Below are 17,569 nucleotides of genomic sequence, written 5' to 3'. Positions count from 1 at the left end.
GGCTAGCTAATAACAGATTACGTCAATGTGGCTAGGTAACAAGCTAACTTTCAGTAGACAAACTAGATGGCTATATTTGCTTGCCATCTATAGTAGTGATGACAGTAGTCTGACTGACAACTTCACCAGCACGAGGACTTGCCGATGACAAGCTCTTTCCAAAAGCCTAATCTCTGATGACGCAAACTAAATGACACGTTGTTTGGTTAGCTAGCTAGTTACATTTCAAATGGATAGCTACCCTCACGCATCTGAAATTACATGATCAATTGATGTTTAATGATCATGAAAAGCACGCTGTTACTTGCTGTATAACTCTGATAGAGCTAAATGTGCGCAATTGATTTGCATGGAATAATCTAAAATGTCTAGTTCTGTCTATGCTCTTCTAGAGGTGATGATATTACAACCAAGAAGTTATAACATTTAACAATCCCTTGAAAATGGCATGCAGTTGTCAATGGTTTTAGGGGGTCTCCTTGCCCCCCAGCAGCCAAATCAAACGCTCGGCACCATTTTGAGACGTTTTATTGATAACGACCAATTGAAGAAAAGAGTCCACCTACAGACACATCTAGTAAAATATTAAAAGTGGTGCTTGCTACCCAGTCTCTGATCTGAGGGCACATGAGAAAGGTGACGCTCGCTGGATATGGTCCAGAAGATCAGCCGTTCGTACACGGACACCGGCGATCGGGTTGCTATCAGTTCTGGGAAACCAGTTTGTTTATCAGTTCGGGGAAACCAGGGGCCTCTGAGGTGACAAACGGCGAGTCAGACACACAATAGCAACTAATCATGGGAGCTGTGAAAAGGAAACCGGCAACGGGAGGGTTCGAGTAACGGAGCTGTAACTAACACCGCCGGGCGTGAGGTAGGGAAGGTGGCTCTAAAGGCGCGAAGCTGGCTCTTGGGTTACCAGAAAGAGTGACTCACTGACAGGAAGCGTAGAGTTTGTGTGGGATTATGCCAGGAGCTGGAGTGGAGAGAGTGCGATAAGTGACAGCTACTTCGTTGCATTTTTAAAAACCGCCATGAATAATTGACCTGGGTACCATACAAAGAGGGGGCCATTGATCCTGGATAGAAGAGCGATACTCTTGGACAGAGACACTTTCTTTTCAGTTTGTGTGACACTAGAGCCAGCAGAGTACCACCTGGCGACACCCAAGAGCGATGCGTCATTAACTCTCTGACGATGAGAGGTCAGGGGAAAAGAGACTCGCTCTCCCTGACTGAAGTGAGCAAAGGAACTCAACCCATTGCCTAATTGCCGGTGTGGGTTCAATCCGACTAATTGACAGTAAACTGGTGGCTGAGGTGCACAAAAGTAAATCAATATAATTATAATCATTTTTGGCCCGTGACATGAATGGGCAGAAGCGGAGGGAGGAATGCCCTTCTCAAATGGAACAGTAATATGCGCCGCTCGGTCATATTGTCAATAAGGCAGTATGATGCATCGTCTAGAAACATATAAACTCAACAAAAAATGAAACGTCCCTTTTTCAGGACCCTGTCTTTCAAAGATAATTTGTAAAAATCCAAATAATTTCACAGATCTTCATTGTAAATGGTTTAAACATGGTTTCCCATGCTTGTTCAATGAACCATAAACAATTAATGAACATGCACCTGTGGAACGGTCGTTAAGACACTAACAGCTTACAGACTGTAGGCAATTAAGGTCACAGTTATGAAAACTTAGGACACTAAAGAGTCCTTTCTACTGACTCTGAAAACCACCAAAGGAAGGTTGCCCAGGGTCCCTGCTCATCTGCGTGAACGTGCCTTAGGCATGCTGCAAGGAGGCATGAGGACTGCAGATGTGGCCAGGGCAATAAATTGCAATGTTTATACTGTGAGATGCCTAAGACAGAGATACAGGGAGACAGGACGGACAGCTGATCATCCTCGCAGTGGCAGACCACGTGTAACAACACCTGCACAGGATCGGTACATCCGAACATCACACCTGCGGGACATGTACAGGATGGCAACAACAACTGCACGAGTTACACCAGGAACGCACAATCCCTCCATCAGTGCTCAGACTGTCTGCAATAGGCTGAGAGAGGCTGGACTGAGGGCTTGTAGGCCTGTTGTAAGGCAGGTCCTCACCAGACATATGGGTACAACCCCCCCGTCGCTGGACCAGACAGAACTGGCAAAAAGTGCTCTTCACTGACGAGTCGCGGTTTTGTCTCACCAGGGGTGATGGTCAGATTCACGTTTATCGTTGAAGGAATGAGCATTACACCGAGGCCTGTACTCTGGAGCGGGATCGATTTGGAGGTGGAGGGTCCATCATGGTCTGGGGTGGTGTGTCACTGCATCATCGGACTGAGCTTGTTGTCATTGCCAGCATTCTCAACGCTGTGCGTTACAGGGAAGACATCCTCCTCCCTCATGTGGTACCCTTCCTGCAGGCTCATCCTGACATGACCCTCCAGCATGACAACGTCACTGCTCGTTCTGTGCGTGATACTGCTCGTTCTGTGCGTGATTTCCTGCAAGATAGGAATGTTAGTATTCTACCATGGCCAGTGAAGAGCCCGGATCTCAATCCCATTGAGCACGTCTTTGAGCTGTTGGATCGAAGGGTGAGGGCTAGGGCCATTCCCCCCAGAAATGTCCGGGAACTTGCAGGTGCCTTGGTGGAAGTGGGGTAACATCTCACAGCAAGAAGGGGCAAATCTGGCGCAGTCCATGAGGAGGAGATGCACTGTAATACTTAATGCAGCTGGTGGCCACACCAGATACTGACTGTTACTTTTGATTTTGACCCCACATTTGTTCAGGGACTCATTATTCAATTTCTGTTAGTCACATGTCTGTGGAACTTGTTCAGTTTATGTCTCAGTTGTTGAATCTTGTTATGTTCATACAAATATTTACACATGTTAATAAGTTTGCTGAAAATAAAATGCAGTTAGTTGACAGCGAGTAGACGCTTCTTTTTTTGCAGAGTTTCTCGCTTATCCATAAAATATATGTTTGAGTTTTCAAACAAGATTTGATTGGGAAGGCAATTCCTCCACGTGCTTTTAATCTAGTCTTGGCTACGTCACTTTTGTTTGGATCCTACTTCACCGTGGGCTTTGAACGGGAGCCAGCCCGGTACAAAATGAATGCTATTCACTTTTCACCCGGTGTAAACTCCTCCCATCCAGCCCAGATAATCAAATCCCCCTCACTGAGTGAGTCAGTTGGAGAGAAAGCTTTACCACTTTTCCCACTGAGCCCAAGACCTTCCACTGGTAAATAAAAATTCCAAGGGGATTTTTTTTGAGCTCTCATTTCCCTCAGCCACTGAGGCACCATGTAATGAACAGTATACATGAAGGCTACCTCATGTAATTGGATGTCTCCCTCTCCCCCACGGAGGAGCCAATCTGTTTAGCTTAAACATCATAATCATAACACCTAGGTCTATAGCTTAACACTATCCTCTAGCCTATAATATGCCATGGGTTTGATTCCCTTTCCATTCCAGCTTGTCCTAATTTCTCCCACAGTAGTCCACACACACACACAACAGGGAAAAATAATATTGAAGAATATTTTGTAGGCCTGAGTATTCTGGGTGTTATAATAAGTGAGCAAGAAATGTTTGCAACAGTATGCCCAGTGGCGTTCACATCTGTTACCTTAACACCCACAAGCAGGGCTTGTAAACAGATGTGTCACTGTAAAATCATCCCCTAGAGACATTTAAGAAACTATCAACCTAGTTTCCTAGAAGGTGCCTCTCAAAGCCAACATAACAAAAGGTTAGTGGGGCTGCCATTCGGTTGATGAGTAAACATTTAGTCACAGGAGAAAAAGGCATACCTGCCGAGAAACAATGTAACCGGTCTCTAATACAAGCATGCCACTGGGCACAGACATCAGTTCAACGTCTAGTTTTGATTTACATTTGGTTGAGTTGTCACCTAACGTAAATTCAACAAACAAATGAACCATGTCATTCGATTTAGGTTAAAAATTGGGTAAAGATTGCGTGGCTCTGGCACTTTGTAACACAGTGGCGTCACTTTCGGAGCGGGAAACTGGTGGCCGAAAAAGACTGGCGCGATGACACAGATAAATCCATCCCCTCGGAATCTCTTCCCTGTTCCATAAGGAACACAGTCTAGGGGAAGTGAGTGCTCTGTTATTTAGAGTCAATGTTGTCATTCATTCTGTCTGCATCAAAAGCAGCACATGTTATTTACACTAAAGACCGCAATTTGCCATCAGAGGGGGGCCTGTAGGTTGAAATATAGTCATCAATCGTGACTTCTGCATCCGGACCCGGATAGCTTTGTCCGCCGTTGGTTCAGTTAACTTTGGAGTACACAACTACATTTCTGTCTAGACCCAAGGAGTCCTGTTGCGTATGGTGCGTCTGTGGTTTTACAACCACTGTTTTATTATTGTGTTGGACCGTTTTATTATAGGCGAAATAAAAAACGATTTGTTGAAGTGTGAAATTAGTTACATATGTACCTAGTTTTGGGACACAACATTGGGAGTCTGTGTGGTTATCCAACCAATACACAGACTCCCAATGTTGTGTCCCAAAGCAAATTTGTACCAAGCTTTTGTTTAATTTTGCTTGTATTTTTTTTTTTGAAAGCCATTTACGCACGTGACAGAATTGGTCACAATATTATAATTGAAGACTAGGCATTACATCGCATTTTCCAGGAAGTTGCAAAAAATATTCATCATCTCATTTTGTGGTAACATTTTGTTTCCTTTACCAACTAAAAGTCAATACAGGCCAAGACATTTTTCGTCAACACATGAATGATATATTTTATTGTTCTGTTTGGTCATCTTTCATTTGGAATAGATTTATGATTGTAACATTCCAGTAAACACATCGATGAGAGATTTCATGGGCATAAAGGCTGACATCTGTTATAACACAGCAGCAAAGCCCTGACAACCTACTCTGATTCCCCTGGAGAAATTTCCACATCAATCTATACTCATTTGTTTATTCTTGTTGAGAAGAAATGGCCTCAAATACTATGGAATTAGGTAGGCAAAGCTATATACCAGTCGAGCTAATCCGAGGGCTTATTGAAAGCAGTCTTGGGTAAAATCATGCCCATTCCAGGCACGCCGTTTCCCCACGCAGTTTTCCTACACTATGGATACACACGGCCTAATGTTTTCCAGACCTTCAGGGCGAGACACTGCTACTTATTCATCATTTTGAGGGAATTTCATCTGAGTCATGGATGCGCGGGATCCCCCTTAGTAAATCACCTGTGCCCGCGTGCATCCCACGGTTTGGGCACGCTTCATTTGAGTTGCCCACATCCAACTATATACTAGTCAAACTAAACGATGGCCAAGCACACGGTCAGAACAAACATTAGGCTAACACATTTGTAGTTTAATGGGTGATCTCTGGGAAAAGATGAGGATTGTTTGATTTATCTGCCGTTATCAAAGGAGTTTGACAAAATAATTTTTGGAGGGAAAAAGTTATTCACTGAACATCTCCAGGAAATATTTTTGCAACTGAGCACTTCTGTAGGGTTGTTTCTGTCACTGGATCACAATAAATTACAAGCTTACTAACAAATAAAAAGTTGCTCAACAGCAGCCCACTTTAATCATAACCGTAGGACTCGGCGGTATTCATGAAGCGCCTTACTAGTCCGTCATACAGCACCATCTACGGGACAGTTCAGGTACTAGACTGCATCGTCATAATACCAGGCAGTGGAGTGACAATTCATTCATGATTGTGTTGATAAGTGGTTTGTGCTGCACATTTCAGTTGTAACATCATATTTCTGTGTACTGTGTATTTTGTTTCATTTTTACTCTGATCTTCATATTCACTTCATGCTTTCTCATATTCCTAAAAGCACTATCGTGTTCTATTTGCTTATCAGATGATAAAAGAGTATTCTTTCATTACTATGCATTGCCGTATTTGCGACCTGACGTATTTTTTGCTTGCATTGATTACATCATCTATTAACAGTAACAGTGATGCCGCACTGTAGGTCACACTGGCTGTGATGTCAACAAGGCATGTATTAATTAGCCCATTTACCAGGTATATCCTGAAGGGGATGTAGCGAAAGCCTCCCTCCTCTGTGGGGTATTCCATCAGCTTACGGTTCATGGCCCAGAACTGGTCAAACTTATCTGAGGAACACAACAACTACATTTACATACAAACTGTCCCCATCTCCTTTTGTTTTTAAACCAGCTCTACGAGGCTTCTGAAACCCTGGTAACCTTTCCTGGTTTCTAACTCCCCTCCCCTGTATCTCACTTTCACACAATTTTAGCTTTTAAAATATTTCTGATGTGTTTTCTCTTCTGGGTGGAGTTGTAACTGTCTCTTTCTCTCTCTGTTTCTGGTCTGGTTTGGTTATGGAAGTTTCCAAAATAGTATATTTTGGTAAGTGAGAAGAGAAAAACTTTGCAGCTGAGGCAAAGACACTGTTCAGAGAGCGTGGGTGGCGTGGTTTTGACTGGTTGACTTGGGGGTGTGTAAGTTGAGGGGAACATAAGGGTACAGAGTCTAAGAAGTCCATATTTACATGTGTGTGTGTGTGTGTATGTGTGTGGGGCCCTCACCGTTCTGCAGGCCCATCCACAGCTGCTTGTGGTCTTTCTTCTGCATGTCGTTGATGACCTGGCTCTTGTGTTTGAGGGCATCCGCCTCCTTGATGCTGGACATGAAGTGGGCCTCGATCACAGAGTTCGAGGGGCAGTGGAGCAGGTCACGCTCTGGGAAATTCTACCTCAGAGAAACCACACAGGCAGGACTGCTTTTTAGCACTGTATACCAGGGGTTGGAACTGGTTCAGGGAACAGAACCGAAAACTGGAAAATAACAAACATTTTCAAGGAACAAAAGTGATCCAAACTGTTTCAGGAACAGAACTGTAATTTTAAAATCATGGGAACCGGTTAATAACGTTATTTTACGTTCCAGGCAATTGTTTCTAGTCCCACAACAAAACACAATGAAGTTCTCACGCTGTCACTCAGAAATGTAGCATAATTAGTGCCTCCAGAAATGCAACCTCTCTTATCATCGCTCATTGCCTAGGTTTACCTCCACTGTACCCGCACCCTACCATACCAGTCTGTACATGATGCCCTGAATCTATTCTACCACGTCCAGAAATCGGCTCCTTTTATTCTCTGTCCCCAACACACTAGACGACCAGTTTTGATAGCCTTTAGCCATACCCTCATCCTACTCCTCTCCTCTGTTCATCGGGTGATATAGAGGTTAACCCAGGCCCTGTGTGTCCCCAGGTGCTCTCATGTGTTGATTTCTGTAACTGTAAAAGCCTTGTTTTCATGCATGTTAACATCAGAAGCCTCCTCCCTAAGTTTGTTTTACAACTGCTTTAACACATTCGCCCAAATCAAATCAAATGTATTTATAAAGCCATTCTTACATCAGCTGATATCTTAAAGTGCTGTACAGAAACTCAGCCTAAAACCCCAAACAGCAAGCAATGCAGGTGTAGAAGCACGGTGGCTAGGAATAACTCAGTAGAAAGGCCAGAACCTAGGAATAAACCTAGAGAGGAACCAGGCTATGAGGAGTGGCCAGTCCTCTTCTGGCTGTGCCGGGTGGAAATTATAACAGAACATGGCCAAGATGTTCAAATGTTCATAGATGACCAGCAGGGTCAAATAATAATAATCACAGTGGTTGTCGAGGATTCAACAGGTCAGCACCTCAGGAGTAAATGTCAGTTGGCTTTTCATAGCCGCCCACCCTGATGTCCTTGCCGTGTCTGAATCCTTGCTGATGAAGGCAACCAAAAATTCTGAGATTTCCATCCCCAACTACAACATTTTCCATCAAGATAGAACTGCCAAAGGGGGAGGAGTTGCAATCTACTCAGAGAGTTCCGTCATACTTTCCAGGTCTACGCCCAAACAGTTTGAGCTTCTAATTTAAAAAAATAATCTCTCCAGAAATAGAATCCCCTCAGCTCCCAGCTGTGCCCTGGACACCATATGTGAATTGATTGCCCCCCATCGATCTTCAGATCTTAACTGGGACATGCTTAACACCCCGGCCATCCTACAATCTAAACTAGATGCCCTCAATCTCACACAAATGATCAAGGAACCCACCAGGTACAACCCTAAATCCGTAAACATGGGCACCCTCATAGATATTATCTTAACCAACTTGCCCTCCAAATACACCTCCGCTGTTTTCAATCAGGATCTCAGTGATCACTGCCTCATTGCCTGCATTTGTTATGGCTCCGCGGTCAAACGACCACCCTTCATCACTGTCAAATGCTCCCTAAAACACTTCTGCGAGCAGGCCTTTCTAATCGACCTGGCCCGGGTATCCTGGAAGGATATTGAACTCATCCCTTCAGTAGAGGATGCCTGGTTGTTCTTTAAAAGTAATTTCCTCACCATCTTAAATAAGCATGCCCCGTTCAAAAAATGTAGAACTAAGAACATATATAGCCCTGGGTTCACTTCAGACCTGACTGTCCTCGACCAGCACAAAAACATAATGTGGCGTACTGCACTAGCATCGAATAATCCCCGCGATATTCAACTTTTCAGGGAAGTCAAGAACCAATACACACAGTCAGTTAGGAAAGCAAAGTCTAGCTTTTTCAAACAGAAATTTGCATCATGTAGCTCTAACTCTAAAACGTTCTGTGACACTGTAAAGTCCATGAAGAATAAGAGCATCTCCTTCCAGCTGCCCACTGCACTGAGGCTGGGAAACACTGTCATCACCGATAAATCCAAGATAATTGATTATTTCAATAAGCATTTCTCTACAGTTGGCCATGCTTTCCTCCTGGCTACCCCAACCCCAGCGCAGCATCCACCGCAGCTACTTGCCCAAGCCTCCCCAGCTTCTCCTTCACCCAAATCCAGATAGCAGATGTTCTGAAAGAGCTGCAAAACCTGGACCCGTACAAATCAGCTGGGCTAGACAATCTGGACCCTCTCTAAAATGATCTGCTGCCATTGTTGCAACCCCTATTACTAGTCTGTTCAACCTCTCCTTCGTATCGTCCGAGATTCCTAAAGATTGGAAAGCTGCCGCAGTCATCCCCCTCTTCAAAGGGGGTGACACTCTAGACCCAAACTGTTACAGACCTATATCCATCCTGCCCTGCCATTCTAAAGTCTTCAAAAGCCAAGTTCAAAAGCCATACCTTCTCCGCTGTGCAATCCGGCTTCCGAGCTGGTCATGGGTGCACCTCAGCCAGGCTCAAGGTACTAAACGATATCATAACCGCCATCGATGTGTGCTGCCAGTGCTGTGCAGCCGTCTTCATCGACCTGGCCAAGGCTTTCGACTCTGTCAATCATCGTATTCTTATCGGCAGACTAAACAGCCTTGGTTTCTCAAATGACTGCCTCGCCTGGTTCACCAGCTTCTTCTCAGATAGAGTTCAGTGTGTCAAATCAGAGGGGCTGTTGTCTGGACCTCTGGCAGTCAAAGAGACTGCCCCCTGTGGGGGTACCACAGGGTACAATTCTCAGGCTGACTCTTTTCTCTGTATATATCAATGATGTCGCTTTTGCTGCGGGTGATTCCTTGATCCACCTCTACGCAGACGACACCATTCTGTATACATCTGGCCCTTCTTTGGACACTGTGTTAACAAACCTCCAAAGGAGCTTCAAAGCCATACAACACTCCTTCTGTGGCCTCCAACTGCTCTTAAACGCTATTAAAACTAAATGCATGCTCTTCAACTGACCGCAGCCCGCACCCGCCTGCCCGCACCTGCCTTCCTGACTACTCTGGACGGTTCTGACTTAGAATATGTGCACAACTACAAATACCTAGGTGTCTGGCTAGACTGTAAACTCTCCTTCCAGACTCATTTTAAGCATCTCCAATCCAAAATTGAATCTAGAATTGGCTTCCTACTTCACAACAAAGCCTCCTTCACTTACGCTGCCCTCGTAAAATTGACTATCCTACCGATCCTCGACTTCGGAGATGTCATTTACAAAATAGCCTCCAACACTCTATTCAGAAAACTGGATGCAGTCCATCACAGTGCCATCTGTTTTGTCACCAAAGCCCCATATACCACCCACCACTGCGACCTGTATGCTCTCGTCGGCTGGCCCTCGCTACAAATTCCTCACTAGACCCACTGGCTCCAGGACATCTATAAGTCTTTGCTAGGTAAAGCTCCGCCTTATCTCAGCTCACTGGTCACCATAACAACACCCACCCGTAGCACGCACTCTAGCAGGTATATCTCATTGGTCATCCCCAAAGCCAACACCTCCTTTGGCCGCCTTTCCTTCCAGTTCTCTGCTGCCAATGACTGGAACTAATTGCAAAAATCACTGAAGCTGGAGACTCATATCTCTCATAACTTTAAACATCAGCTATTTGAGCAGCTTACCGATCGCTGCAGCTGTACATGGCCCATCTATAAATAGCCCATCCAACTACCTACCTCATCCCCATATTGTTTTAATTGACCTTTTTGCACACCAGTATTTCTACTTGCACATCATCATCTGCACATCTATTACGTCCGTGTTAATTTGCTAAATTGTAATTACTTCTCTACTATGGACTATTTATTGCCTTACCTCCTTACTCCATTTGCACACACTGTATATAGATTTTTCTATACTGTTATTGACAGTACTTTTGTTTATCCCATGTGTAACTCTTGTCTTGTTGTTTTTTGTCGCACTGCTTTGCTTTATCTTGGCCAGGTCGCAGTTGTAAACGGGAACGTGTTCTCAACTGGCCTACCTGGTTAAAAAATTTTTTTTAATAAAAACATATTCCAGTGTTTACCTGCAAGCTGAAAATCTTTGCCTGTGCGTGTTTAGGCTACCTGCCCTTCCCCCTGCAAAGCATAGGCTACTGACGTTACAAGCTTGATTCAGAAGATAGGGAGAGATTTTTAATAAGCAAGAGAAACATGTGTAAACTTTTTCAAAGCTAGTTAAGGATACTATAGGCCTAGTTATCATGTTTCACGTAGGATTTATTCACTACAAAAAGGTACACACAAGCTTGTTAACTTGCTATCTCAAGCTTGTTAGCTAGCAAGCTCAAAGGTCATTAAAAAGTTCCTCCATAGAAGCTGTCCTCCTAGGTATAATTCTGTGAACCTAATTCATATAATGCATGTCATAACAAGATGCCTAGCGCTTCAAGCCTCCTTCTCAAGTCTCTCGCTCTCTCCACACACTCAAAATGTGTCACATCTTGCACCATAGGCTACACTTGCCTGTCCATCATGCATGTAAACAACAAGCTTGCCGAACTGATTGGTGATGTAATTTAATGAGCTAAATGTTTTTTAAAAACTGTTGATTTCTCAGGATAAAAAAGGAACGATATAAACCGGTACTTTTTTGGGGTTCGAACCGGTTAAGAATTGTATTTTTATGGTCGGAACAGTGGAATGAAACGGGGGGGAAAGTGGTTCTGTTCAGAACGAAACGACTGGAAAATAATTTCACTTCCAACCTCTGCTGTATACAGGCCAGCATTTGGAGGATTATACATTTGGAGCAGCAAATATACTTGCTGCTCCATATGTACTGTGTTAACTTGCTCAAAAACAAATTCTGCATTGTACCTTAAAGTGCACAGTGATACTCCATGGCAGGGCAGTGTTGGAGGCATGTAGGTCGAACAGCAATCCGATTGGATAGTGCCTGCAATGAATAAACACAGCCACACCACATCAGTTGAGGAAACATGTCACCAGGGATTCATTCCGTTCCAACTCTGAATCATAATGAGTTATCCTCTCCTTCACCTTGGGCTGGATCCTAAGTAACCTCTTAATATGTTTTAGAGAAAATACACCTTATTTACCCAAAAGGTCTGAGTTATGTGTGTATGTCAATTTGAGATTAGGTCTCATGTCCAACCACATGTCAAAAGCTTGTGTTGGGCTGCCACCTGGTGCCTGAAATGTAAGACTGCAGACAATTGGTATGTAGTCTACTCGTTGATGATGATGATGATGATAGGAGGTAAGTTGATATGCTCAATTCTGATCTGTAAAAGACGTACTCCACTGCTGTGCTAGGACACTTGTTTCTATAGAGGGGCACAGGGAATTCTAACCATTATATTCACTAGTAGTTGTTAAAACAAGTCAATAATTTACAACACACAGCCCTCACAGTCCTAATTTAAAGCTCACCCACCATTTGAGTGGCGTTCCTTCGAAATCAAACCACATCTCCTCTACGTCTTCGGCCTTCATGACCTTCAGGAAGTGTTTTTTCACCTTGTCTGTGACCAGAGTCAGGTAGCTCACCCTTGGCAGGAGGAGCTGAGGAGAGAACAGCAGAGGGGGAGAAGATTTGGGGCTCAATCTCAGTTCCTGCAAAAGTCCATGGCTCAAGCCAGCTCAGTAGTCATCATGTGTGACCTGAATTAGCTACACCTATGTCACAAATGCTATGTCCATTGCACATGAGGTTGGTTGCACCTTAATTGGGGAGGACAGGCTCGTGGAATGGTATCAAATACATGGTTTCCATGTGTTTGATGCCATTCTATTTGCACCATTCCAGGCATTATTATGAGCTGTCCTCCCCTCAGCAGCCTCCACTGACATTGTCCAGCAAAGAGACATTTTTTCAAATTTAGTACTAGTCTGCATGATGTCACACTTACATAGAAGGGTTCGGCCTCTCGCTCTGTGATCTCATCCTGGTAAAGTGTGAAGCAGGTCGGAATCCGACCAAACCAAACATCCCGCAGCACGTCCTTGTCATCTGCCATCCTCCTGTCGCTCCCAGTGGCACATAAATGAAGTATTCTCTAGCTACAAACCACCTGTCATCAACAGATTAAAGTGTCAATCTGGGATTGGAACATTCATTTCGGGAATTTTAAATGAATGTTATACACCCATTGATATTTTAAGAGTTTAACTGAAAACATGAGAGTTTAACTCCTCATGAGTTTAGTTGAACTGTCGTACCCGATCCAAACACAAAATATGAGTTTGTTTTACTTGGTTGTTTGTAAACAATGTCATTGTAAACAAACCCTGCATAACCTCAAAACACGGCTAAAACTATAATTATCGGTCTATGAGTGGCCCGTTGTTGTTTGAACTCCAGATTTTGCACCAATGACAGTCAGTCTCATACGAGAGAATTACACCAGAATGGTAACGTTCGAAAGCTCTCTACAGAACGTGTCAATCAAGCGCTCTTTTGAACCAGTCAATCACAGCTCTGCAAAGAGTTCTAATCTTACCACAGTTTGTGAACACACAACTTCAACCAGCCAGCGTTAGGCTAGTGGAGAAATACAAAGTGCTAGTTTGCTGAAGTGTTAGCTAGATACAGTAACTAACTAGCCACGACTTCACTGGTGGTGAGGAATAAGATTATATTTAACATAGTTAACTAAGCAACGGTCTATTGGTTACTTCGCAACGATTTACATGTACATTATTATGTATTGACTTGCTAGCTAGCCAACTAGCTAGATAGCTGCGTACGCTACCTCGCCTCACTGGCAGAAATAGTAGAGGCTGTGGGCACATTTGAAAGTTTGCCCTAAACAAGTGGTAGGACTAGGAGCATATCATTTCTAAAAGTTTTGAGACAAATGATAAACAACATCTTACTTTTCTAGAGCGTTTGTAACCAGCTGCGATGAAGGAAGAGGGCCGTGGTGGTGTTGTCATTCGCCTGTCAAGGGAAAAAAAAGCAAGAAAATCCCCCTTTTCGCTGACGAGGTGTAACATGCAGTATAGAGTGACATCCAGCGTTCATTGTAGTGTATTGCATAAACATGTCGAGATGGTTGTATTCAGTGCAAAGAGGACCTATAAAGCTGTTGGTTAGTGACGCTCATTATTATTCGCTAAGTAATCGATAAGTCATTTTGTAGTTATTTGTAGTTTCATTTACAGCTTGGAAACAGCAGAAGTTTTTAGGGACAACAAATATGGCCCCTTTCACGGTCCGTAGATGTTTTGCAATTATGCAATAATTGTGCGCCGTCGCCTGTTCTACGTCGTTACAAGGATCCAAATCCATTTGTTGTGCTCTCTGAATCAAGAATGGATAGGAAAGTTGAAGTGGATAACCTTGAAACGCGTCTTGAGACGCTGGAAAGTCGTATATACGGTGAAAGAAGGAACAAGGGAGGGAAACCCATAAAGGTTAGACAATAATATTATATTTTAGAGATGCAGAATAGTGATTCAACTGGCTGCTTTGGCTAGCTAGCGAACGCCCTTTTTGCACACTGATTTAATACAATCAATGCTTAGACGTCAATATTATGGCGCATGTGTGAGGAACAGCTGTACCAGGGCATTCCAAGTTAGTTACAATCCAACATTTTAATGTCGAACGGATACTTAGATAGCTAAGTAACTCAATGCCAGTACAGCTATAAACACGGTTTATTTTCAAATTTAGCTTTTTGGTTTATCATCATATAATGCACACTGTTCCCTAGTGTGCAGATTCCCTTTCCAGAGTTCAGGCCGCCCTTGCAAACACTGCAAATAAGAGGGAACGTGTGAAGATTCTACACAAAAAGAGTGAGTGACATCTTAGACGACACAACTGTGTGACTTGGATTGGACACATTATTACCAGGGCAATCACAAAGCAGGATCAATTGTGATTATATTTCCCACATAGTCACTAGTATATATTCTGCAACCTTTTGTTCTCTGTACAGTTGAGGACCTGCTGAAGTATCTGGACCCTCAGTTCACTGACCACATCACTGTTCCTGATGCCATGAAGCTGGAATTCATCCTTGCTGGTAAGAGTTTTTCATTTAAATATGTGAGTAAATGTTGGCGAATTTGGTCCTGTGTCATGGTGATTGAGTAGGCCTCTGGCGTATAGGTATGCCACCTTTCGGCGAAATTCTCCGTTTCAAATCCAAAATAGGTGACCTACGTGATTCGTATAGATCAGATGAGAAAAGTTTGGGAGGGTTTTTTTTTTAATCACTACTGGCTGTAAGCGATCGAAGTGATGCGCGTGTGGAGCAATACTGGCTGTTTACATAACAGAATGCAGCGTAGCACGCAACTGAAGAAAGAAGAGACAACCAATTTACTAGTTACAGCATCAGTGCGCGCTCTGGAAAGGCAGCTTGTCAGTTGCAGCAGCGCGTCCCCTGAACGATAACGAAGAGGTAAGTGTGAAGCCTGATCACGGAGACGGGGGTGATGAAGCGTACTTCATGATCTGTAACTGAAAAACAACTGCCATTTTTAACTGGTATACGATTCCTTGCCGTTACTCAAGTTATAACGCGTGAGTTGCTTACTGGACCCTGGCAATCTGTGTGAAATGTTAACTTGCTAACGAACTAACCACTATCTGTTAGCTAATGTTTTCCCCCACAGTATGTGGTTAATTTTCAGAATGAGAGAATTCGGTGAAAAATTAGGCGTTGCTTGTTAAACAAGTGGATTCAGAGATCAAGTGTAGCTGGGCCTGACTTAAACTGGATGCCACTATAGAGGTGAAAGGAACACCACACATGTTCCCGCTTTCTCACTTTTGCTGGCACATTGTATTGTAGAACAGATGTCCACAGGCAGAATGTGTACAATGTAATAATAGTTTTTGTTGTGTTGAATTTGACAGTAATGTGTGTGTGTGGATTATAAAAATTACTCAGAGAATGTTATTTTTGCATACAGCCTTGTGCACTTGTTCTATAATGGCCACTATAATAGAGCAAAAATAAAATGCCTGTTTGTTTCATTCTATTTCTGCTTTAAGATGTTTTTATTATTACAAGCATTATTATAAAGGCTGTCATGGCTAACTGCAATGTTAGTGTATTGTTTTTTTTCTCAAGACTTGTCATTTGCAGTAAAGTCTAGGCAACAAATAACATTGGATTAGGTTCACATTAACCACTTATTTTATTTTACACAGGCGCTGATCATGTAGATCATATTCTTAGTTTTTTTTAGTTAGTTAAAACATGCATTTCCCCCTAGCAGGGATTTTTTTTGCATGTTTCAGTGGGAAAAAATCTATTTAAAAAGTCACCTTTTTGGGCCCTCCAGTTTGCATCCCTGGTATGTGCCTCCAGTCTCAAACTCATGCACTTGTTTCTCCCCACAGAGGAGGACTTCCTGCTTTCCCAGGCCACCCTTCTGGAGCAGGTCAGCAACCTCCAGCCACTATTGGACAGCAACTACATCAGAGGTCAGTGAGTGGGAATTTAAGTACCATTACAATGTGGTCTGTGTGAAGTATTGATGGGATGATGGGTTAAATAGTTATTTTTTTTATGTTGAACGCAACTTATTGTAAAGTTCTCATTCATAGATGTGCCAGAGCATGCCACCAAGCTACAGCGTTTGTCTCAGATTCACATCAAAGAGCAGGTATGAACCCTCCCCCTCTCTCTTTTACTTATTCACACCCCTCTTCTTGATTTTGTCTTTTCTCACAAGACACGCTAGATTGACTTTTGTGAATTACAGTAGTAACACTGTTCTTATTATTTTCCCAAAGGACCAAACTGAAGCCCAGTCCCTAGAGGTTAAGAAACTGTTTGAGGAGTACAACAAAATGGTACCTTTCCTTTCTTATAATAGCAAATAATGGAATTATTGAAGTGAATAAATAACACTGATCAAGACAGAGGAAAATGTATCTGAGGTTAGCTAGTGAAACTGTGTCGAGTACATTGGCTATCGTGTCTCCCGACCTCCTCGGTCAGATGAATGAACGTGAGTGGTTATAGATTGTTTTCTGTCAAGTCATGTTGAACTCTGTGAGAACTGTCTAGTCTGTGCTAATGGAATGAACTGCCTGGCCCACCAAATTCTTTGAACCTTAACCTCTTTGGCAGATGTTCCTGCTGTCCAAGCAGTTCACCCAGTGGGATGAGAACCTGCGGAAAGTGGAGGAGGCAAAGGGCATCCGTCAAGTGGAGTAGCGACCATGTCCAGAGATGACTGTTATGACAGGCATGATGTCATTTTTTTTTATTTTACTTTTATTTAACCAGGCAAGTCAGTTCAGAACAAATTCTTATTTTCAATTATTTTCTGTGTGTCTAGGGTGCTATATGCAGCTTAATGTAACTTGCTGGATATTATTTATTTACAGCTACATCGAGACATTTGCATAGTTTATTTTTTATCCTTGTTCATTTATTCAACATACAATGTACCCATGCATTCCAATTGTGCAACACTGCTCCAGGCAGTCACAAGACACTGCTTTTTTTTCTGGGTTGGTTGACTGTAGTGTAGTGCAAATTCTTCTAACTTTCTTCTTCCACGAAGTTCTGGTTTTAAATAGTTTTATCAGACAGCATGACCGCAAATGTAGAATAATTGCAATAAAATCCATACTATTCAAACTGAACTGTTTGGTTACTTCTGTTTGCAATACTTGTTTCAATATATTGTTATAAAACAATTAAAGTCAACTTCAAATGTGTGCTTGAATTGTTTTTCTGTTCGCATTTAATTACAGCTATTTCAATAGCCATATCTATGACTAAGAGAAGACGTTTTACAATCGGAGAGCTAAAAGAAATTGAACTGTATTTTAAGACGGTTAAATGCTC

The 17,569-nt window shown here is 42.9% G+C and overlaps 2 protein-coding genes across 4 annotated transcripts in view; one reads left to right on the top strand and one right to left on the bottom strand.

The window, feature by feature from the left end:
- The window catches only part of LOC135522218 (autophagy protein 5-like), a 36,465-nt gene that overhangs the window by 16,208 nt on the left and 2,688 nt on the right, over positions 1–17,569 (bottom strand). For 2 of the 3 annotated variants that reach the window (XM_064948279.1, XM_064948277.1), the window contains exons 1-7: positions 16,033–16,123; positions 13,623–13,686; positions 12,656–12,817; positions 12,181–12,308; positions 11,601–11,679; positions 6,598–6,760; positions 6,065–6,159 (exon numbers count right to left, since the gene is read on the bottom strand). In XM_064948279.1, the coding sequence (XP_064804351.1) occupies positions 6,065–6,159; positions 6,598–6,760; positions 11,601–11,679; positions 12,181–12,308; positions 12,656–12,763 (573 nt within the window). In that variant the 5' untranslated portion in view covers positions 12,764–12,817; positions 13,623–13,686; positions 16,033–16,123. Of the gene's footprint in view, positions 1–6,064; positions 6,160–6,597; positions 6,761–11,600; positions 11,680–12,180; positions 12,309–12,655; positions 12,818–13,622; positions 13,687–16,032; positions 16,124–17,569 lie in introns of those variants that run through there. The other variant, XM_064948278.1, reaches the window with a different exon arrangement.
- Positions 13,997–17,439, top strand: LOC135522219 (dynactin subunit 3-like). Its single transcript, XM_064948281.1, has 7 exons — positions 13,997–14,162; positions 14,465–14,549; positions 14,693–14,779; positions 16,108–16,191; positions 16,315–16,373; positions 16,504–16,563; positions 16,844–17,439. Exons 1-7 carry the CDS (start codon positions 14,061–14,063, stop codon positions 16,928–16,930), a joined length of 564 nt encoding a protein of 187 aa, XP_064804353.1. The 5' UTR covers positions 13,997–14,060; the 3' UTR covers positions 16,931–17,439.

This window comes from Oncorhynchus masou, chromosome 30 (assembly GCF_036934945.1).
Source record: "Oncorhynchus masou masou isolate Uvic2021 chromosome 30, UVic_Omas_1.1, whole genome shotgun sequence".
Taxonomy (NCBI): Eukaryota; Metazoa; Chordata; class Actinopteri; order Salmoniformes; family Salmonidae; genus Oncorhynchus; species Oncorhynchus masou.
The sequence above is the reverse complement of the archived record's forward strand: the minus strand, read 5'-3'. Positions and strand labels throughout refer to the sequence as shown.

What these genes read in the sequence shown, in the direction of transcription:
- LOC135522219 (XM_064948281.1), top strand. Translation starts at nt 14,061, where the DNA reads ATGGATAGGAAAGTTGAAGTGGATAACCTTGAAACGCGTCTTGAGACG. An exon ending in GCTGGAATTCATCCTTGCTG is followed by an intron (nt 14,780 to 16,107) that starts GTAAGAGTTTTT and finishes TTCTCCCCACAG; the next exon opens with AGGAGGACTTCCTGCTTTCC. An exon ending in TTGAGGAGTACAACAAAATG is followed by an intron (nt 16,564 to 16,843) that starts GTACCTTTCCTT and finishes CCTCTTTGGCAG; the next exon opens with ATGTTCCTGCTGTCCAAGCA.